The sequence below is a fragment of the Tenrec ecaudatus genome, chromosome 4 (assembly GCF_050624435.1).
Source record: "Tenrec ecaudatus isolate mTenEca1 chromosome 4, mTenEca1.hap1, whole genome shotgun sequence".
Classification (NCBI taxonomy): Eukaryota; Metazoa; Chordata; class Mammalia; order Afrosoricida; family Tenrecidae; genus Tenrec; species Tenrec ecaudatus.
The window spans coordinates 66,813,242-66,836,089 of NC_134533.1; the positions used below are offsets into that span (position 1 = coordinate 66,813,242).

The 22,848-nt window shown below is 39.8% G+C and overlaps 2 protein-coding genes across 2 annotated transcripts; one reads left to right on the forward strand and one right to left on the reverse strand.

Annotated features, from left to right (window-relative positions):
- Window positions 1–793: 793 nt before the first annotated feature.
- On the reverse strand, window positions 794–1,738 carry LOC142446828 (olfactory receptor 52K2-like). The gene has a single exon (XM_075548565.1). The coding sequence runs from the start codon at window positions 1,736–1,738 to the stop codon at window positions 794–796; it is 945 nt and encodes a 314-aa protein (XP_075404680.1).
- A 14,212-nt stretch (window positions 1,739–15,950) lies between these two features.
- Window positions 15,951–16,895, forward strand: LOC142446829 (olfactory receptor 51G2-like). Its single transcript, XM_075548566.1, has one exon. The coding sequence runs from the start codon at window positions 15,951–15,953 to the stop codon at window positions 16,893–16,895; it is 945 nt and encodes a 314-aa protein (XP_075404681.1).
- The last annotated feature ends 5,953 nt before the right edge of the window (window positions 16,896–22,848 follow it).

Here is a 22,848-nt window from a genome sequence, read left to right on the forward strand (position 1 = left end):
TTTTTTTACCTGAGTCCTGAGTCATAAATATTTAACCTACCATGTTCAAATAAACTCATTACTATAATCTTCAAAATTGTTGTTGATTGATCCTGAGTTACTTTAATTAATGGGGTTATGCCATTTATGCTGTTATCTAAAGCAGGACACGTCACACTCTGCATATTTATTATGGACATGGTAATTGGTGAATGTAGAAATGTTTGTCTTAGTGTATGACTTATGGTCGTGAGTTTCTAGGATCAGTAAGCAAGGACTGAATGAATTTTTTATTGTAAATATCAAAATCTCCATTTTTGGATGGTTGTCAGAAAAAGAAAGTCCAGGGATTATAGATAATATTCCCAAATAAATGTGAAAATAATTATATGGATAAATAAATTGACTTCAATTTGTTTTCATTTGAGGAAATGAAATCCCAATTACATAACCTGATAAAATTATTTCTACTGCATATTCTATATCATCAAGCATACCGTTCTCTTGGGAACCCTACATGTTTAATACTACAGGAGAATCTCATTCTTCCCTTATTTTCACACAATATTTGTAATTATCCTCTGAAACACACTGAGCAATGCAGAGATTAACAGTGTCTGTTTCAAGATCCACTAAATAAAATATCTGAAACTATTCATTTGGAAATATAGAAATTACATGAATCTGGTAATTAACAGCACTTTCAGGTGCTAATACCCATTTTGAGGAACTAAAAACAATTATTTATTTGTCCTACATCGTCTTTCTATTTGAAATTGTTCTTGAACTACTTCTTGTACTCATTCAACTGAAATCAGGCCACCTTGAACCCTAGAGCCCTAAAAACATTTCCCCGTATTTTCTTGGTCCTTACTCCATACACAATGGGGTTAAGGAAAGGGGGCACCAAAAGGTACATATTTGCAATAAATATATGAATGTGCGCAGGCACATTTGCCCCAAACCGGTGAGTGAAAATGGAAAAACCAGCTGTGGAATAGAAAACCAGAATGACACAGACATGAGAACCACATGTGCCCAAAGCCTTAAAGCTGGCTTCTCTGGATGGCAAGCGGAATACGGAACGAAGGATGAAGACATAGGATAAAGCAGTGAGAATGGCATCGCTTGACCCAATTATGGAAGCCACACTGAGACTGTAATGTTTGGTTGATCCTGTATCCATACATGCTAGCTTTACCACAGCCATGAACTCACAGTAGGTGTGGGCAATGATTCGTGTTCTACAGTAGGGTAGTTGCTTGAGCAAAATAGGATGTGGGGTAAAGAAAGCTACACCGCGAATCACCACAATTATGCCTATTATGATGATGCGAGAATGGGTGAGAACAGTGGTATGGTGCAACGGATCACAGATGGCCACGTAACGGTCAATGGCCATGGCCAGGAAGAAGCCCAATTCCATGGTAGTAAAGCTGTGGATAAAGAACATCTGGGTCAGGCAAGCATCAAAGGCAATATCATGGGCTCCGAACCAGAAGAGACAAAGCATGCGGGGTATGGTTGATGTAGACAGGACCAGGTCCGTGATAGACAACATGCACAGAAAAAGAAACATGGGTTCATGGAGGCTCCGCTCTGCCCTCACTACAGCCAGAATGGTCACATTTCCTATCACAGCCACCACATACATGGAACAGAAGGGAATCCCAATCCAGACATGAAGGTGTTCTAGTCCTGGGATGCCCAGGAGCAAAAAAGTCATAGACGAGGGGCGGGAAATGTTCACAGGTGGCATCTTTTGCTTCCTGTGGGCACTGCTGAGGTGGTGATGGTAAATTTGTTTTGACAATATGATCACACCCAGATCCTACAAAACATGAAAATCTTGTTCAGTTGAATCTTTACTTTTTGTTGTGAGAATCAATACACAATCCTAATCTATAGTACGTATGTAAAAGATTGGATAAGTAAAACCCACAGCAACATATGAATTACTGCATTGAAATGTAAATTTTACAGAAAGATAATGCATAGTGCACATACCATTTTATATTTTAGGAATTATAACATTCACCTATCCATTGATAGTAAAACATATTCTTCTATAAGCATATTTATACTTCATTTCATAAACTAATTTAGTTTTCCTGTGTAATAAAGAGTGTTGCAACTGAAATGGATAAATAAAATACTCTTCTCATGACAGTTACTATTCAGAAAATAAAATAGCATAATCCCTATAGTGCTTAGAAAGGAGCTCCTGGTGCCTTTCTGGTGCTGTTGTGGAAGCATTGAATTGCTAGCTGTAGAGTTGGTAGTTCCAATCCATCAAGTCATCTACAGAAAGAGCTGAGGCTATCTTGTGTGATACAGATTAAATAGTTAATAGCTTTTGATACTTGGAGGTGAAACTAACAATAAAATCTTCTGTGCAGAAGTAGTTATTTAACTGGATTGGTGAATTGATCTAAATGTGTCCCAGATACCAGTCATGGAGTAGAGCAGATTCCTCTATCTTGCTGCCCACCTGTCTGACAAGAGTTAGATAGGGCATAAGATAAGGTGAATGAGTATGAGACAAAGGGCAGGGAGGTTAAAGAAGAAAGGGAAATTTAATTCAGTAACCATTGTATGTTGTAAAGAACCCATAGGTTATTAACCTTAATTTTCCCCATACTCTGTCAAATCTAGGGCATCCAGTACTACTACAATCAGCTGTTGAAAACATTACTTTCTTTATACCTTAAATATATCCTTATAAATAAAGTCTGCACTCATAATAATTTAAGCAGAGCTATGCCTACACGTGCTTGCCAGCATCATGTAAACTTATCTAAGCTCTCCTTTTATCACTCATTAAGCCAATCTTTTCTCGATTTTTAAAGTGAACCCCAGACATTACTAATATGGTGAAAAAACCTTGGTTGAGGTAGATATTTTTAAAATGCGACTTAGCTTTTTAAAAATGAAAAGAAGACATCATTAGTGATAAATAAGAAACTTACACGGCAATGCTTGCACATGGGGGAGAAAGAGGATTTGTGGAGTTGGGACTCAAAGGAAACGAAGCCAATCATGTGAGTTGGGATCAACGGGTAAGTGCAGGGTTCCACACATATACAAAAGTTACCCCACAGATATTATTATAATGTAGTTTGTATGCCAACCATTTTACAATTAAGTTCTCAATAATAGCTTGGCTGAAAAAATTTAAGGCAGAACATGGGGAGAACAGAATTGAAAAACACATGCACACTCACAAATACAGACACTGGTTTCCAAAAACTTTTCTTATAAAAACATGCATGGTAAAACTTATGTGATGACAATCTCCTAAAAATTTCAACCTGCAATTAAATCCAGATGTGATAACCTGCAATTAAATTTCAACCTGCAATTAAATCCAGTATCCATATTTTAATTCCTTTTTTTAGATTTATAAGATAGGATATATGATGAAAAGAGTATGACTCTCAATTCTATGATTTCTCCAAATAAATCTCTGCCTTCCAAAATCTTGTTCTCTCTTCACTTCAGCCATGGAGAATGAATACATAATTACTTCCTCTGCTTGATATCTCCTCCTTTGAATCTCAGTAAATTAAAAATTAAGGAGATGTTTACAGAAGCCGATTCTCTCATTTTCTTTTGAATCTTCCTCTGAATGCTTAGGTTAGCTTCCTTCTTCCCATCACTTTCAACTTCCATAATGAGCTGTACTAGCAGAGAATAAAAACAACAATTCAGAGCCAAGAAGAAATCCAGGCATGCAGCTTCTATATATAGCAATTTAAGATAATCTCTTAGGATAAATACCTGACATAAGTAGGTCCTTCTGGAATCATTGGCCTAGGGCAAAGTGTTTTTTCTATTTTGTGATGGTTGATAAATATGTATAATTTCAGGGTCTACTTTACATTTATAGACCTTTAAGTTATTTATATTTTGTGGTTATCACCTAAGGCAGTTATGATTAATTCCATATAATTTTCTTATAATATAACTTATGGACATAAGTTTTTAATTATTTTATTTTTATTTTGTTTATATTCTTAGGAGTGAAATTGCTAGGTTACATCATAGATTCCCACATTTGATTGGCCTACCATCCCTTTTCAGAGAAAACACCAATTACTCAGCACCTTCTGACAGTTAAGAACTTTTGTACTCTATCTTGTAATCTGGGAGAAAGTGTGGACCTTATCTTTTGGAACCCCCATGAGTCATTCCAGCATAGCCCTCAGGGCAGTACAGCCCACTCAGGGTAGTGCTGGTTATATATGGACATTCTTTCACTTCTTGAGAATTGTCATTGCTTTCCACAATGCTGAACAAGTTTACATCTGGCTAGTAATCTATGAGCATTGTATAGTTGCTGAACATTCACTGACTTGAATTGTACATTTTAATTCTGGTTATCTTAGTTAAGAGAAAACTCATTAAGAGTGGTTATTTGCATTTTTTCCAATGACTAGTGATGCTGAAAATCTGTTCCTGTGTTTATTAGGTATTTATACATACTGGGGAGAATGCCTATTCTAACCCTTTCAACACTTCTTGTTATTTTATTCTGTTGTTGAGTGGTAAAGGTTTTCTCGTGTCTGTGTGTGTGTGTGTGCGCGCACACGCAGAGTAAACAAGGGAAAGGAGACTGATTTACTTTGAGAAGTTGGTTTATGTGATTAAGTAGACTTGCTAGTCCAAAATCATAGGCAATTTTTGGCAGTCTTATTTTGGTGGTAGATGAAAGGAATTCTGGCTGAATATCTGTTTATAATCTGAAAACAATTTTGCTCTTAAAACTGCCAACTGATTTGGTGAGACCCATTATATTGTGGAGTATAATCTGCTTTGTTGAAGTCCATTTTATTCAAATGCTCATCACATGAAAACATGCCATTGCAACATCTAGACTCTACTTGATCAAGCATTTCCATGCCATAATCCAGGCAACTAAAACGTAAAATTAATCATCATGATATTCAAAAATCGTATCAATCTCTACATTTAATTTATTATAATGGATTTATCTAGATTTTTAACCAGAGTAAAACTGACAGAATTGAATAAACTAAAAAAATGTCTATTTCTTTTCTATTATTTTAAGAGTTTGTGAAAGATTTGGCATTCATCTTCAGTCGAATTCAATAAGCACAGTGTTTGTTTTCTCTAGTCAGATTCCCTTGCTATTTTCTTTGTAATGCTCTGTGCTGCATGGATGATTTTAATGAGCCTCTTGCCTTTTGCTTCTGGTGTGGCCAGTGAAGAGCAATAGCGTTATAGTGGAGTAAGCTAATAGAGTGAAGCTAAAGCTTTGTTACCGCAGTCCATTGTCATCAGAGGGAACTTGACATAGGTGCGCCCCTCCTCTCAACTAGTTCTCTCAATTTTTAACATACAACCTTGTCCATATATCCTTTCATATCTCTCAACCTAAACCAAACTCATTGATATCTAATTGATCCAACTCACAGAGACTCCGTAGGACCCTTTGAACTGCTGTCTGTGAGTTTCTGAGACTTTAACTCCTAAGGGAGTACGAAGGCTCATCTTTCTCCCACAGAGCAGCTGGTGGGAATGAACTGCTGACTGTGAGGTTAGCAACACAACACATAGTCCACTGTGCTACCCTACTATGCTGCCAGAGCTCGTTCATCATACTCCAGCAGGCCTATGAACTCCACAGGAATGTAAAGCTACTTTCTTGCTCTGATAATTTTCCACTTGATTTTTCCCATAAATATTTTTGGTTTTGTTTGCCCCAGGATGGTATTTTAAATGTTGATAACTGGCCCTTCTCCCCAGCTCTTTATCTCCTGACCATTTCATTTTTTCCAAAAGTGAACACATATAAAATTAGACATATTAGTAAATCATGGATACTATATTACACAGTGCATAATAAATTGCATGACAGCTACAAACAAGTAATCAAACGATGTGCTAAATTAAGCAAATCTGGTGCAAGACTCTTTAAAGTATCCAAAAGTAACAATGACACTATGAGAACTAAGCTGCACCTGACCTAAATCATACTATTTTTTTTAAAAAAGTGAGTTAGGTGAGTGAGTTAACAGTTTGGATAATCAGTTCTGTGTCTGACAGCTCCCATCACTCATGAACCCCCTCGCTGTAATCTACTCCACCTGCTTTTCTGATTTCACTCCTCCGTCTTGTGAATGTCCAGCCTCCCTTTAACCCAGGCCAACATTGTCAACACTCTACTCTCCCTTGCCCTCCTTCCTTGGTAATCTTGGCACACAGTCTTGGTCTCGCCTTTTGTCTTATAGTAGCAGTTCCATACATTATTTTTCTTTCTGTGACTAACTTCACTCAGCACAATGCTCTCCAGGTACATCCCGGTTATGAGGTGCTTCATGGATTCGTCATTGCTTTAGTGATGGTAGTATGTCGTTGTATTTATATACCTAAGTTCTTTTGAAATCCATTTCTCCCCTAATGGCTGTTTGGACTGTTTTCAATTTCTTCTTATTGTGAACCGGGTTGTGATGAATATGGGAGTGTGTGTGTGTGTGTGTGTGTGTGTGTGTGTGTGTGTATGTATCTATACATATATATTGCCAAGTATATGGCCAATAAAGGTTTTGCTGTATTATACGGAATTTCTATTCATAGTTACTTGAGATATGTGGCCGTCCTCAAACTATATTTGCAGACCCATCAGCAGCATATGAGGATTCCAATCTTTCTATACCTTCTCCAGCATTATCTGCTCTTTATTGGGTAATCTAGTCCTGGATTCAGATAGAGCTCATACGAAGGTTTTACATCATAAGAAGGGTTTCCTGGGGGAATAGAGGAAAGATTGCTGCCAGATAACAACCAAGGGAAGATCTCCTGCGAAAGTCTCAGAGGAGGTTCCCTAGGATGGTGACCTGCTCTTCCTGGCAGTGTGGATTGCAACATATAGAGAAGTATGCCCGGGTTCCTTAAAGTGTGATAGCAGCAAAGCCTGCTGAAAACTGCTCTTTACCTTAGACCACCGACACAAACTGCTTCTGAGAGTCTCTTTTCTTCCTTGCACATCGATTGCTAGTGGTCCCAGAAGCAACCCACCTCCCTGGCCTCTGGGAGATAATTCTGCATGAGCAGCTTGGTATGGACATAATCAGCCCCCAAGCATTTTCCCCACTTCTCCCCTACTTTGTTTTCTGGTACCCTCCACCCTCCTTGCCCCACACTTACCTCACATCACAAATGTTAACAAAAGAATATGATCAAAAAGCTGCTTTCATTATAAAAAAGGCAGGTGTCATTTCTATTTAGTTTCTATTTATTTATTTCCTTCAGTTTTTGTACTTTTCCTCTATTACAATACTCTCAAATTTCTGAAATTTTTACCTACTTCTTCCACTGCCTTCTTCTGGTGTGGCCTCACTCTCCTGGGAATCTCATTACTCCCATGCAAAAAGAAGCACACCCAGAATAAAAGGATACCCAATGTGATATGGGGCACGAGCATGGAGTGAATACAACATACCAGCAAGCAGCAGGGAACCAATAGATACATTCGCAGGGCCAGTCCCTATCCTAAATATGTGAGCCCCCACCCCCCCACCCCTCAGAAGAATGCACTTCAGAGGACTGCCCTAAAGCTCTAGCTGGGAAAGGACTGCACTAAAGCTCTAGCTGATCAGAGCACACAGGAGAAATGAAGAGGGATGGAGAGAGTGGAACACATCCTGGCCCACCAAACTCCGAGGATATTTCTGCTCAAAGTAGACAATGCATAGACATTATCTCTCACTGAAGGCATGACGTCTCTCACTGAACCATATCACTATGAGGACAACGCTGGAGACACAGTGCAGGAACTGTGCCCGGTCTGACTCCAAACACTGCGACAAAATACTAAGGACATGCAACAGAGCAGCAAGGGGAGCAAATCAATGAAGTCTCTGGGGAAACCTAAATTAGACCTTGGGGACAGAATGTGGCACCCCCATCAAACTTGACTGGAAAATACTCCTAAATGTCAAAAAACAGACCTAGACCTATTTATACACTTTTCCTTTTTTGTCATTGGCATTCTTTTTGTTGTTATTTTGGTTGGGTTTGTTTTCCTTTGTTGTTTTGTTTGACTTTGCATGGTTTTGGCACTTATTAAACTCTCTGCATGTCTATCTAGGTAAAATAGGAGGGATTAATGATTCAGAGAAGAAAACAATTGGGCCAATGGTTCCTGGGGGACAAGGGAGAAGGGGAGGTGGGTTAAAGGAAGGTACAGTGGGTTAATCAATCCAAGGACAAGGAAACAAGTGAAAAAAATTCAATTGAGAGAAAGGTGTAGGATGCCTAGTGGGGCTTAATCAAGGGCAATGTAGCAGTGAGGCATTTATTAACCCCAAAGAAGGCCGAACATGATGGTGGGACAAGAGGGGAGTAAAAGGAAATAGAGGAAAGAAACAGGAGGCAAAGGACATTTACAGCGGTCTAAATATAAACATGTACATATGTAATGTATATATAGAAAGAGGGGAATAGAACTATGATCTCATATCTATATGTCAAGAATTAAGGTTGCAGATGGACTTTGGGCCTTGACTCAAGTACTCCCTCCACACAAGAACACTTTGTTCTAAAAATCCGGCATTCTGTGATACCTTCCCAACATGATCACTGAAAACAAAATAGGTGCATAAGCAAATGTGGTGAAGAAAGCTTATGGTGCCCGGTTATCAAAAGATATAATGACTGGGGTCTTAAACGCTTGAAGATAAAAAAATGGCCATCTAGCTGACAAACAACAAAGCCCACATGGAAGAAGCACACCAGCCTGTGTAATCACGAGATTCCGATGGGGTCAGGTATTAGGCATCTAAGATCCAGAACAAAATCACACCAACAAGATTGGGGGTGGGGGTGGGGGCAGGGTGGATACCCAAAACTCATGGTGGATACCCAATTGGACAACTCCTTACAGAGGGTCACAATGAAGAGAAAAACTAGTCAGGGTGCAGTATAGCACTGATGAAATGCAACTTTCTCCTAGTTCTTTAATACTTCCCTCCCCTCCCCTACTATTATGACCTCAATTCTCCCTTACAAATCGGAGTAGACAAGAACATTTCAGGGCAGAGAGATCAGTTCAGAAACTTGATTGTTTTTCTTCAGCGATCATCTTGGGAAGCTGAGCATCATAGAATGCCAGGCTAATAGAAGAATGTGCTCTCGCCTTTGAGGGAGTACTTGAGCAGAGGCCCAATCTCCATCTGCTGCCTTAATACTAAACCTAGAAATATATGTAAATAGATCTATTTCCCCATCATCATATATAAATATATTTACATATGTGCATGCCTGTACTTAGACCTCTATAAATGCCCTTTGCCACCTCGTTCTTTCCTCCATGTCCTTTAATTTCCTCTTGTTCCACTAGCATGTGCAGCCTTCATTTGGTTTTCAGTAATTCCTCTCAGGTACATTGCCCTTGATCCAGCCCTACCAGGCCTCCTACACCACCCTTGCCATGGAGTTTAGATCACTTGTTGTTCCCTTGTCCCTGGGTTTGTTAACACCCACTCTCTTTCTCTCACCTCGTCTCCTCCATGTCTCCCCAGAACTGTCAGTTCCATTTTCTTCTCCTCCAGAATGTTTATGCAGTCTATCTTATCTAGATAGACTTTCAGAGATAATAACATGTACAAAAACAAGACAGAGCAAACCAAAGCAACAAAAGAAAGCAAAACAACAACCACAACAAAAAAATCGACAAAAAAGAGAGAAAATTATGTAAATATTTCAGGGTCTGTTTGTTGACCTTTAGGAGTGTTTTCCAGTCTAGTTTGATTGCGTGCCATGCCCTGCCCCCAAAGTCTATTTTTGGTATTCCAGGGGGACATCATTGCTCTGCTCCCTTTGTTGTTCTGTTGCACACACCCTTAGTGTTTCACCTTGGTGTGGTGGGGTTAGATTGAGCACAATTCCCACACTGTGTCTCCAGTGTTGCACCTGTAGCACTATGGGTCAGTGGGGGACATAACATCTCCTAGTGGCACGTAATGTCTCCTAGTGGGGCTGACCCTATGGCCCTCTCTATGCATTGGCTGCTCTGAGCAGAAATATTGTTCTAAGGGCTTGGTGAGCCAGGATGTGCTCCACTCTCTCTTTCTCGCCCTTCATTTGATCATTTTTGCTCGGATCAGATATGTCCCTGTCGCTAAGCTGTAACTTCAATACTGTCCTCTGAAGTGAATTCTTCTGGGGGGAGGTATGGTCTGTCCACAGATTAAGGGTTTGGGCCGGCCCCTTGACCTCTCTACTGATGGTGTAACAGGCTAAGTTGCCAGACAGAGAGACCCAATTGCAGTGAGGGGTCACCTGTTAGATAGCAGAGCCTGTCTACCACTGCTGCTGGCTCTGCATATCTTCAACAAAATAGACGGCACCCAGAAAGACCTCACTGCCATGGTGGGCACACCAGACAGCTCTGAAACATCTCCTTTGAGAGATGTCAAAAAAGGGGGCCCCTCCTAAACCTCCACACCTTTACAGGCTAAGTTGCAGGAGTGTGAGTTCCAACTGCAGTGAGGGGTCATCTGTTAGGCAGCAGAGCCACCTACCATTATGCTGGCTCAGCATATCTCCAACAAAATCTCCAACACATTGAAGAAGATAGATGCCACCCAGAATGACCTCACTGCCATAGTGAGCATACCAGACTGTTCTGATACCTCGCATCTTAGATATGTCAAAAATGTGCCCGCTAGCTTCTGGACATTACGCCCCTGTTACAAGGAATGACCAGCTGGCACAGAGCAGAGCCTCTCCACTGCTGATGGTGGCTCAGCAGATCTCCAACAGAATTTCTCCACTCTACTGGAGAGAGATGCCCCTCAGCCTGACTTGACTGTTATGGAGGGCATACCAGCAAGCCGGGACTAAAAGCCTCCTCTGAAACTTACCCGCTGCCACCAGATGAGCTACCCTCTGAAACCCCTCCCCTCCAAGGAGGGAATATATGACCTGGAGAAAGCCTTCCCACACATCTGAGGGGACAGCTGACTGCTTACACAAAGGCTCCCCACCGGTTAACACAAGTGTCAATCAGGCCTCCATCCCCATCACTAATGGTACAACCACCACCTGTGGGACAGCTCACTAGGGGGAACTCAAAAAAGTGCCCCTCCCAAACCACCCCACTGCCACCCGCCGTGTTGTCCACAGAAAACGCTCCCTTACAGGGAGAAAACTGCGCACATACTGGAAACTCTTTCAATATCTGAAGTGCCCCTTCTCTGCCCACAAAAACTCCAAAAATCTGATGCCACTGATGCCCCTGCCCCTCGCCACGCATCTGCGTCTCTGAGGGTTCATGTACTAACTATTATGCTTCTCTAAACTGTCCATAACGGCAACTTTTGGGGGAGCTTTTTCCAACCAGACCTGAAAGCCTGCTGGCATTTAGGCGACAACCAAGCATCCACCCAGCAAAGACAGCCTGCCATGGAGTATGTATGTGCACTGGTACAGTTAACAACTGGAAACACAGGTAATCCAGGATAAATAAACCCCTCAAGGCCAGTAGTTAGAGTAGCCATACCAGTAGGTTGAGAGAAGGTGGGGGGAGACAGGAGGAAGCGATCATAATGATCTACCTATAACCCCTTCCTGGAGGCATGGACAACAGAAAAGGGGGTGAAGGGAGACATTGGTCAGGGTAAGACATGAAAAATAAGAATAATTTATAAATGATCAATAGTTCATGAGGGAGGGAGGGTGGGACAGCGAGGGGAAAAATTAGAAGCTGATACCAAGGGATCAAGTACAAAGAAAATGTTTTGAAAATGATTTTGGCAACAAATGTACAAAGGTGCTTGACATAATGGATGTATGTATGGATTGTGATAAGCGTTGTATGAGCCACAATAGAATGATTAAATTTTTTCTTCTTCTCAAAACCATTGTATTGGGAGCTAATACAGATATCATATTGTTCCCTAGTTCAGTCACATCAAGTAATACTGTACAATTGCTACCTCAATCAGCTTCAAAACATACTGTTCCTCTCTTCCTTCGTAAACTCCTTGACATCAGTTCTACTTTATACCCCACCCCCACCTCACTGTACAGCCAGGAACCTTCATTTTACTTGCTGTCTCAATGAGTTCATTTGTCCTTGATTTCATGTACTGAAAAAGCCACAAAAATATAACAAAAATTCCAGAAGCTTAACCCCAATGGCAAAATACATCTGAGATATACCCCAGTTTGAAAAAAAAAAAAGCACAGAATGTGTTGTAAACCATATCAGGCCCAGCGTGCATCAGAGGCTGGAAAGGTTTTCACCGTTCAAGTCAGGTTTATCATTTTGATATTTTTAGTCAACTCTTCAATGCATGTTGTCAGGTAATCAGTTTCTTCCTATCTCTGTATTAGGACTAGAGGGGAGTCCCTGGAGGCGCAGTCCCTCTGAAGCTCTCATAAATGTTATCTTGGGCGATCACTGTCACTCATCGCTCCGGAAAACTAGAGTCTTACAGCTTAGGCTTTGATACTATTCACGCCTTCCACTTGATATTATATGATTAACAATCTTTCAGTGACTGATTACAGTGTGTGTCTTCCAGATGAACTTGGAGGACAACACACTTAGATGGTTGCTTGCATGAAAATAAGCCTTTAAAATCCCAGACATTCTTTTATTTTATAGATGGGTACTAATTTCTTCAGCACACTTTGTTGTTGTACCCAAATCTTCTGTGTTCTATTCCCAAGAGTGAGTATCAAATAGGGGCATAATGTAAGCATTAATTGTTCTTAACTTGGACCAAGGATTTAGTGTGAGCATGGAACCATTTATGGATCTCTGCTTTTTTAATCTTCCCTTGGTTCTCTTTAGAGACTGCCTTGATAATTTATGTTAGAGGGTTTCATTAATCATCTCCCTGGGGCAAAAAGATCTTCCATTAATATTGTCATTGATTAGCCATGGTACGAATTTCTTAAAACACTGTGGAGAGAGTAATATTGGGCCAATGTTAGTTAATTCCATATCTCAATATTTGATATTTCAAAGGTGTAATATTAAAATATTTTCTCAAAGACATAGGATAATAAGTCAAGAAATAATGCTACATTTAAAAATTTTTATTAAGATTAGTATCAAAATGTGAAGCTATAGTTTCTCTAACTATACTCCATCGTGGTTTATACATGCCTAAAGCATGTGTTTCTAGCTTCCCTTTCCTTACAGGAGCCCTGGTGGCAGTGTTATGCATTGGGGGTCTATCTGCAAGATCATCAGTTAGAAACCACCAGCCCCTTCACAGGAGAAAGACGAGGCTTTCTAGTTCTACAAAGAATGACACTCTCAGAAACCCACAGGGTCAGTCTACCCTGTCACTATGATTCAGAATAGACTTGATAGTAGTGAATTCTGTTTTCTTTTTTTCTTGCTCACCCAATACACTCTGTTCTCTTTAATTTATACCACATCAGAACAGCAGTTTGACCATCCTGTGCATCTCAAAATATATTGATTTTAAGTGTTCTTTGAATTTTGGAAACAAACAAACATTTGAAAGAGCAAGAATAAGTTTATAGAGTCAGTGCGTAAGATTTCCTAACAAACGTCTCAAAAGATATTCCTTGATGCCCTAAAAGAGTGAATAAGTGCATTCCTATGATTAAAAAAAAAAAACAAAGAAACTTCAGTACAACTTTCCTACCTTTTCTCTCATCAATAGCGCTTTCAATTTCAAATTAAGGAATTTCACTCACCAACCACAGGGCAATTATACTACTGAGAGAACTTCTCCCCAGCCACAAGCTTATCACAAGGACATGTGGAAATATATTTTATTTGCAATCAACACGAGCATGTATAACCCAGAACTATAGTGCAATGCTTTTTTGCGCACTCGTGTGTGTGTTTCCAAAAGTTAGTGGAATTTTTCTATTATCCTTTAACTTAATTTTCCCCTGAAATATTTTATGACAGCCATTGTGTGTATTATTATATTTTCAGTTGCCTATTATATTTTTTTCTCATGTTATCTTACAACATTTTCTGCACATACAGAGGCAATAAATGACTGATAACCTCCTTAATGTCCTTGCCCTGCCTTCCCAAACCACAACAGTTAGCTACATCGGGAAGTGATGAAAGAAGTGTGGCAAATTACGAGTTAGCACCAATAGGCTTACACCCCCTGTACTGTGAGTAGCCAGTTCACTCATATCTCCAAGGATTGGAAGAAGATTTATTAACTCTTCCTTTCAGTTCTCAGAACCAGAAACTGAAAACTCGTGAAAAAAAAACCCTTCTATGAAATGAGTAAGAACTTGGGAAAAAGTGGGTTGCATGGGACGAAACAGTGATCTTGTGAAACAAAATAGAAAAGAGTTTGAGGAGGATGGAAAGGCTGGTTCAGTAAACAAGATGTTCACAGTTTGGCAGAGATTATACAGTTCTCTAACAAGACTTTATTGTGTGTGCCCATGCTGGTAACACCCAGGTTGTATTCACAGGAGAGATTTTTGAGATAGGATTGTCTAGGATAGAGTTCCATGGCAGGGATATATTTTATGTTCATGGGGAAAATGGAGAGCCATTTTAGACACAGGAGAGAAGCAAGTCCAGAATAAGACTGTGATGGAAACTTATAAAATGCTCCTTTTAAAATCACACCCAAGTATTGGTGATTTCAATATGATCTTAATTAAAGCTCAGTGGAATATGCCTTTGAGCATGAGGAATGTAGAAAAGGAAGGACAATTTGGACAAAGAGTACAAGGTGAGAAAAGCGTTACTAGAAGTGGGGATGGGGCAGGCAGAGAGAAGGAAATTGCAGGATTATAAGTATTTCCTTATAAATATGGGCATTAAAATAAGTTATGGCTTGTATAGTCTGAAAGACTAATTTGTCTCTAGAATTTACTTGCTTTTATATGTTCAATTTTCTAAAAAGTAGGCCTTATGTAAAACTTTGTTACATTTAATGTTTATCTATATAGATCTTGAAGAAATTGAAAGAGATTTAAGTGTTTCAAAGGGAAAAAAGTAGTATGTACAAGATGAGATGATGCACATTTATTAATGACAGTACAAATCACCTATCCATCTGTGAATTATACATTTTCCGATTAGTATTTTGCTGAATATGGGTGGTTTGAAAGTGATGGACTAGTGGAATTTGAGGAAATTGTATCCCATTACTTTTGCAGAGATGTTTTTCTTAATCACAGAATAATTACTGGAATCTAGTGGGAAAAATTATTTTCTTTCTTTGTTCAAGTACCACCACTTAGTGCTAGGATCACTGGTTCAGAAATGCATTATGAAAATTAACAAACATAAAATGTGTGCCTTCAAAATTAAAGTTAGAGTTAAAAATCAGATGTCAGAAGACAGAATTGATATCATACTTGACTCTTATGTGTTATCTTGTTATGTGTCTTTTGTATATAGGGGGATAGGTTAGTAAGAATAAGAACCATGAAGTACAATGAAAGATATGGTTGCATCACTGAAGAAAATATTGTTTCATTACTAAGGAAGATCTGGTTGTATTACTGAAGAAGCTATGAAGAACAGACAGATAAAGGAATCTCATGTTAATAACTGCAGGAGTCATGAAAAACAAAGGAATGAAAACTTCTAAAATAAGACCAATGATTTTGGCCAAGTATACTAACATAAGTACACAAATATAAGATTTATAAAATAGTCTATATGATGTTGTGTGCTGTTTTATCTGATTAGTGTCTTTGAGAGATAATGATATTAATTTAGAAAAATACTTATGGATCTACATTTGATGGAAGAACAGGTCCACGTGTGTTTAAAATGTATCTCTCACATAATGGTAAACTCAACAGTAAAGTAAGGATGGGTTTAAAAATGATTACTGGTAAGCATTGATGATATTTGCTTGCTTGTGTTTGTTCTGTTTAGCTTTGTTCTGAAATAGATCATACTTTTCATCTCTCTCCCTATAGTACTACGATCTTGGGACAGGATTGTGGTACAACGAGTCAACTCCATGACTTCCTCAAACTCCAGCAACTCCCTGTCCTCCACATTTTATCTCGCAGGCATCCCTGGCTATGAGGAATTTCACCACTGGATTTCCATCCCATTCTGTCTTCTCTACTGCGTTGGAATAATGGGTAACTGTGCCATCCTGCATATTGTCCGGACAGACCCCAGGCTCCATGAGCCCATGTACTATTTTCTTGCTATGCTTTCTCTTACTGACATGGGCATGTCCATGCCCACCATGATATCACTCTTCAGGGTGTTGTGGTCCATTTCTAGAGAAATCCAATTTAATGTTTGCATTGTCCAAATGTTTTTCATCCACACTTTCTCCTTCACTGAATCATCTGTGCTCTTGGCCATGGCCCTTGACCGGTATGTGGCTATTTGCCATCCTCTGAGGTATGCCAGCATTCTAACTCCAAGACTCATCATCAAGATAGGAACTGCAGCCCTGCTCAGGAGTGCCTTTCCTGTGATTCCACTTATGGTCCGACTGACTTACTTTCCCTTCTGCCGCTCCCACATCCTTTCTCATTCCTATTGTCTACACCAGGACATGATCCGCCTTGCCTGTGCCGACATCAGGTTCAACGTTATATATGGATTAGTTTTTATCACTGTGCTGTGGGGCATGGACTCTGTAGGTATCTTTGTGTCATATGTTTTCATCCTTCGCTCAGTGTTGAGCATTGCATCCCGTGAGGGCAGGCTGAAAGCCCTCAACACCTGTGCCTCTCACATCTGTGCTGTGCTCATTCTTTACGTCCTCATGATTGGACTGTCTATGGTCCATCGTTTTGCCAAACACTCTTCTCCCCTCATCCACATTTTCATGGCTCACATCTACTTAGTAATTCCACCTGTGCTCAACCCAATCATCTATAGTGTGAAGACTAAGCAGATTCGCCAAAGAATTCTCCATCTGTTTCTTCCTCCAAAGCATTAGTTCTATGGTGGCATAATCATGTCTTCAAAACAATGTTTCTGGACTGTAAACTCATAATAATTCATCTGCTCTAATGATTCAATTACGTCGGTAGTAGAGTTTCTAACACAAGACAAATTAGATAGTATAAACAGAAGCAGTATGAAGACTCTAAATGAGAGTGCTTTCAATTCATTAAGATTAGAATCTGCATTCATATTGTCCTTCATAAGTCTATTTTCCATGTGAATATGTTAAAGTGTGTTCAAAATAATTTGTTATTTATTTCCAATTTGTATCACAACTAGTGTTTAAGAACACTTTACCATTGGCATTTTTATTGACTAAATTATACAATTGTTAACTTAATTCCTGATATTTTACAATATTTATCATGGAACCTTGCATTATGTTTCTTGTTATCTAAATTTTGTGTCTGTAAGTATGCTTATTCTATATTTCAAAGAGTTAGAAAAAACATTTGGTGAATAAAGTATTAGGTTTTGATGTGTTAGAGGTTGATTCTGAACCTTCAAGGTGCATGAGCATCACCTTATGAAAGTTTATATACATATCTATTTTATATATTCAGGCTTACTTTCCTCAAAAAGAACCATATCAGTATACATATTTCTTTAGTTAACCTGCTCCCCAAATAATGTTAATCTTATAGAAATCCATAGCATATTTTTATTTGCACACTCACAGATATTGTTATATATAGGCAAGGATAGTAACATAGACACATTGGTACAGAGATATTAGCACATGGAATTCAGGACAGATAAAACCTTAAGGAACAGAAGTGGGAGTAGTGATATCTTGAGGGAAAGGGGATGGTGGTGTGGGGGTGAGTGGGAGAAAGGGAGAGCCCATCACAAGGATGGATATATAGTCTACCCACCAGGGGTTGAATAACAGAAATATTTATTAAAGGAGACAATGGACAGTGAAAGACATGAAATAACATCAATAATCAATAAAATGATAAAGGTGTATTGTTTATTTAAATATTTGCAAAACATAATCCATTGAGCTATAGCTATTTATAAATTTATAACTGTTCCTAGATCATTTAGACCTCTTAGTTCATAAATAAAACTCCTTTATTTATTTTTTTAAAATCATTTTATTAGGGGCTCATACAACTCTTTTTACAATCCGTACATAAATCATTCGTGTCCTGCACATTCGTACATATGCTGCCATCATCATTCTCAAAACACCTGCCTTCTACTTGAGCCATTGGTATCACACCCTCACTTTCCCCCTCCCTCCACGCTCCCCTCTCCCCTGGATCCTTGATAATTTATAATTATTATTTTATCATATCTTACACCATCCGACTTCTCCCTCACCCAGTTCTCCATTGTCCGTCCTCCAGAGAGGAGGTTACATGTAGACCTTGTCATCTGTTTCCCCTTTCTCCCTCACTCTCCCTCCACCTTCCCAATATCACCACTCTCACCACTGTTCCTGAGGGGCTCATCTGTCCTGGATTCCCCATATTTCCAGTTTCTATCCGTCCCCATGTACATCCAACGGTGCAGATGGTTATGTAAGGTAGAATTGGGATCATGATAGTGGTGGGGAAGGGAAGCATTCAAGAACTAGTGGGAAAATGTATGTTTCATCGTTGCTACACTGCACTTTGACTGGTCCATCACCTCCCCACAGCCCTTCTGCAAGGGGATGTCCAATTTCCCCCAGATGAACACTGGGCCTCCGATCTGCACTCCCCCTCATTCACAATATTATGAGTATTTTTTTTTTTTTGTCTTTGATGCCTGATACCTGATCCCTTCAATGCCTTGTCATCTCACAGGCTAGTGTGCATTTTCCATGTGGGCTTTGTTGTTTTTCTGTTAGATGGCCCCCTATTTATCTTCCAGCCCATGGGACCCCAGAGTCTATATATTTTGACAACTGGGAATCATCAGCTTTCTTCACCACATTTGCCTGTGCACCCATTGTCATCAGTGATCGTGCCAGGCAGGTGAGCACCTCTGACTGCCGAATTGTTAGAACAAAGTGTTCTTGTGTTAAGGGAGTACTTGAACAGGAGCCCACTGTCCATCTGTTTCCTTAATACTAAACCTATAAATATATGTGCACAGATCTATTCCCCCCTTGTCATATATAAATATATTTACATCTTTATATAGCTGTATTTAAATCTCTATGACTACCCTTTGCCTCCTAGTTCTTTCCTCTGTTTCTTTGTACTTTCCTCTTGTCCCACTATCATGTTGTGCCTTCATTTGTGTTTTAGGAATTCCTCTCGGTTACATAGCCCTTGATCCAGCCCTGCTAGACCTCCCACACGCTCCTTGAAACTGATTTTGGATCACTTGTTATTCCCTTTTCCCTGGCTTGTTAACACCCTCTTCCTTTCCCCTGCCACCTCTACCCTCATGTGCCCCCAGAACTGTCATCCCATTGTTCTCTCTTCTGGCTTGTTTATTCCACCTATCCCTTCTAGGTAGACATGCTCTGTACTATCACAAGATTAAGTACCATTAAGCAACAACAGAAAGTAAAACAATAACTATAACAACAACACACACACATACGCATACACACATACATGTGTGACTAGTTCAGGGTCTGTTTGTTTCCCTTCACAGGTGCTTTTCAGGAAAGCCTGATGGGGTGCCATGCCCTGGCGCTGCCAATATCCCTGGGGACTTCATTCCTCTGCTTCCCCTGCTGCTCTGCTGTGTGCCCCCAGAGGCTTCCTTTGGCGTGGTGAACTCATGGCGGGCACAATTGCCACTGTGTGCCTCTAGTGTTGTCCCCAATGGTGCTATGGGTCAATGAGGAATGCTGTGTCCCATGGTGGGACCAGCCCTGTGATCATCTCTGTGCATTGTTTTTCTGAGCAGGAACATTTTCCTCAGGGTTTGGTGAGCCAAGATGTGCGTCTATCTTTTCTTTTTTTTTTTCCTTCTATGCCCCCTTGTTGGCTCCTGTGTGCTCTGACAAGACCAGTCCCTCTTCCCCTCTTCTTGAGCTGTAGCATCAGTGTTGTCCTCTGAAGTGAATTCTTCTTGGGGGGAGGGTGGTGCTGTATACTTAGTTGGTAATGGGGCCGGCCCCTCAGGCCTCTCTTAACTGTTCCCTGCTTCATGTCAGTGTGTTGTGCTATTGTCTTGGAGCTCCAGGTGGAAGGCTTGTCTCTCTTTCCCTGTGGAGACACAATCAACACCCTCCCCCTGTGTGGGTTAATGCCCTGTTCCCCCGGCTACCCATACCTTTTCCCCCCTCCCTTTTAATGGGTTACCATATGCATCCCATATGCATCCCTGAGTGTAGTCTGGCCCCTGCCATATTACTTGGGCCTCACCCCAGGAACGTATGTATACAGCATCTTCTTCCCTATTCCCCCTTTGAATTTTTTTTTTTTGAGCTTACCTTAGCGGACTCATGTAGTACTTATCCTTTTGTGCTTGGCTTACTTCACTTTGCATAATTTCCTCCAGTTCTTCCCTTGTGATGATGTGCTTCATGCGTTCATCATTGCTTTTTAGGAAAGCGTAATACTCCATTGTATGTATGTGCCAGAGTTTTTTAATCCAGTCATCTGTTGATGGGAATTTGGACTGTTTCCAACTCCTTGCAATTGTGAGCTGTGCCGCGATGAACATTGGAACACAGATATCTGGCCGTGGTTTCTTTTTTGTCTCTTCTGGGTATATGCCCAATAGGGGGATTGCTGGATCATAAGGTAGCTCAATTTCCAACTGTTTTAGATATCGCCAAATCGATTTCCATAATGGTTGTACATACCTACAGGTCCACCAGCAGTGGACAAAGTTCATATCTCTCCTCCTCCGCTCCAACACTTGTTACTTTCTGATTTCTTGAATTGGGCTATCTTTGAGGATGTTAGATGGTATTTCATAGTTGTTTTAAGTCGCGTATCTCTTATGGCTAGAGATCTGGAACATTTTCTCAAATATTTATTGGCCATTTGGATTTCTGCCCTTCAGAAACTCCTGCTCAGGTCCTTTGCCCACCTCTTGAGTGGATAATTCACTTTTTTCTTTTAGTTTAGCAGTGTATTGTAGATTTTAGTAATAAGGCCTTTGTCTGATGTGTCATTGCTAAAAATGTTTTCCCATTTTGTAGTCTCTCTTATTACTCTCTTGGTGAATTCGTTTGATGTACATACATGCTTTATTTTTAGTATGTCCCATTGGTCAATTTGTGCCTCCTCCGTGTTGATGTCCTTCCCAGTTTCCGATAGCCTATGTAATCCCTGTGCGAAGGTTCTCAGGTTTGTCCCAATTCCCTCATTGGTGGCCCTAATAGTTTGGGATTTTACCTCAAGGTCTGTGATCCACCTTGAGTTTATTCTTGCATGTGGAGTGAGGTAAAGATCTTGCTTCATTTTTTTTGCAGCTGTGTATCCATTTTTCCAGCGCCATGAATTGAAGAGGACATCCACTTCCCATTTGATACTTTTGAGCCCCATTGTCAAAGATCAGTTGTCTGTATGCTGCTGATTTTATTTCTGGGTTTTCAATTCTTTTTCATTGGTCAGAATATCTATCATTATACCAGTACCACACTGTTTTGACACTGTGGCTGTATAGTAGGTGCGAAAGTCGGGTAAAGCAAGCCCTCCAACTTGGTCCTTATTCTTGAGGATTTCTCTGCTAATTCTCGGTTTCTTCCCTCTCCATATGAAGTTGGTAATCTGTTTTTCCAACTCTCTGAAGAAAGTTGCTGGAATTTGGATCAGGATAGCATTGAACTTATATAGTGCCTTGGGTAGAATTGACTTCTTTACAATATTGAGTCTGCCGATCCATGAGCATGGGATCTCCTTCCATTTGTTGAGGTCATCCTTGGTTTCTTTTAATAGTGTTTTGTAGTTTTCCTCATACAGATCTTTTGTTTTTGAGTTAGGTTTATCCCTAGACATTTACATTTGTATTTGGCTAGTATGAAGGGTACCCCCTTTTTGATCTCCTCTTCCGTGTCCTTGTCCGATGTGTATAGTAGTGCAATAGACTTCTGTTTGTTGATCTTATAACCTACTACTCTGCCATATTCCTCGATTGCTTCCAGTACTCCTCTTGTGGAACTTTTAGGATTTTCCATGTATAAAATCATATCACTTGTGAAAACAATAGTTTCACTTTTTCCTTCCCCAGACAAATACCTTTGATGTCCTTTCTTTGTCTTATATTGTTAGCTAGGACTTCCAGCATGGTGTTAAATAGGAGTGGGGACAGGGGACATCCTCATCTAGACCCCTTTTTCAGAAGAATTGATCTCATCTTTTCTTCATTGACTACCACATTGGCTGTTGGTTTTTCATATATAGTTTGTATTACATTTAGGAATTTTCCTTCCATTCCTATTTGAGTCTCCTAAACTTGAATTGGTGTTGGGTGCTGTCGAATGCTTTTTCTGCATCTATTGACATTATCATGTGGTTCTTATATTTCTTTGTTTCAATGTGATGAATAATACTAATGGTATTTGATATATTGAACCATCCGTGAATCCCTGGTATGAATCCCACTTGGTCATGGTGAATTATTTGTTTTATATATTTTTTGTTTTCCCTTGGCTAGTATTTTGTTAAGAATTTTTGCATAGATATTCATTAGGGAAATTGGTAGTTCTCAATTCTTGTGGAATCCTTACCCGGTTTAGGTATCAGAGTTATACTAGCTTCATAGAAGGAATTTGGAAATTTACCATCTTTTTCTATGTTCTGGAAGAGTTTGTGTAGGATCGGTGTCAAGTCTTCCCTGAATGCTTGATAGAATTCACCTGTGAATCTGTCTGATCCCAGTGTCTTCTTGGTTCATAATTCTTTGATAGCCTTGTATATTTCTTCTATTGCTATGGGTCTGTTGAGGTTCTTGATGACCATTGGGGCTAATCTAGGGAGGGATTGTTTTTCCAAGAATTCATCCACGTCTTCCAAGTTTTTGAATTCATTGAAGTACAGTCC

Excerpts from the sequence above, each read along its gene's own strand:
- LOC142446828 (XM_075548565.1), bottom strand. The coding sequence starts at position 1,738 with ATGCCACCTGTGAACATTTCCCGCCCCTCGTCTATGACTTTTTTGCTC.
- LOC142446829 (XM_075548566.1), top strand. The coding sequence starts at position 15,951 with ATGACTTCCTCAAACTCCAGCAACTCCCTGTCCTCCACATTTTATCTC.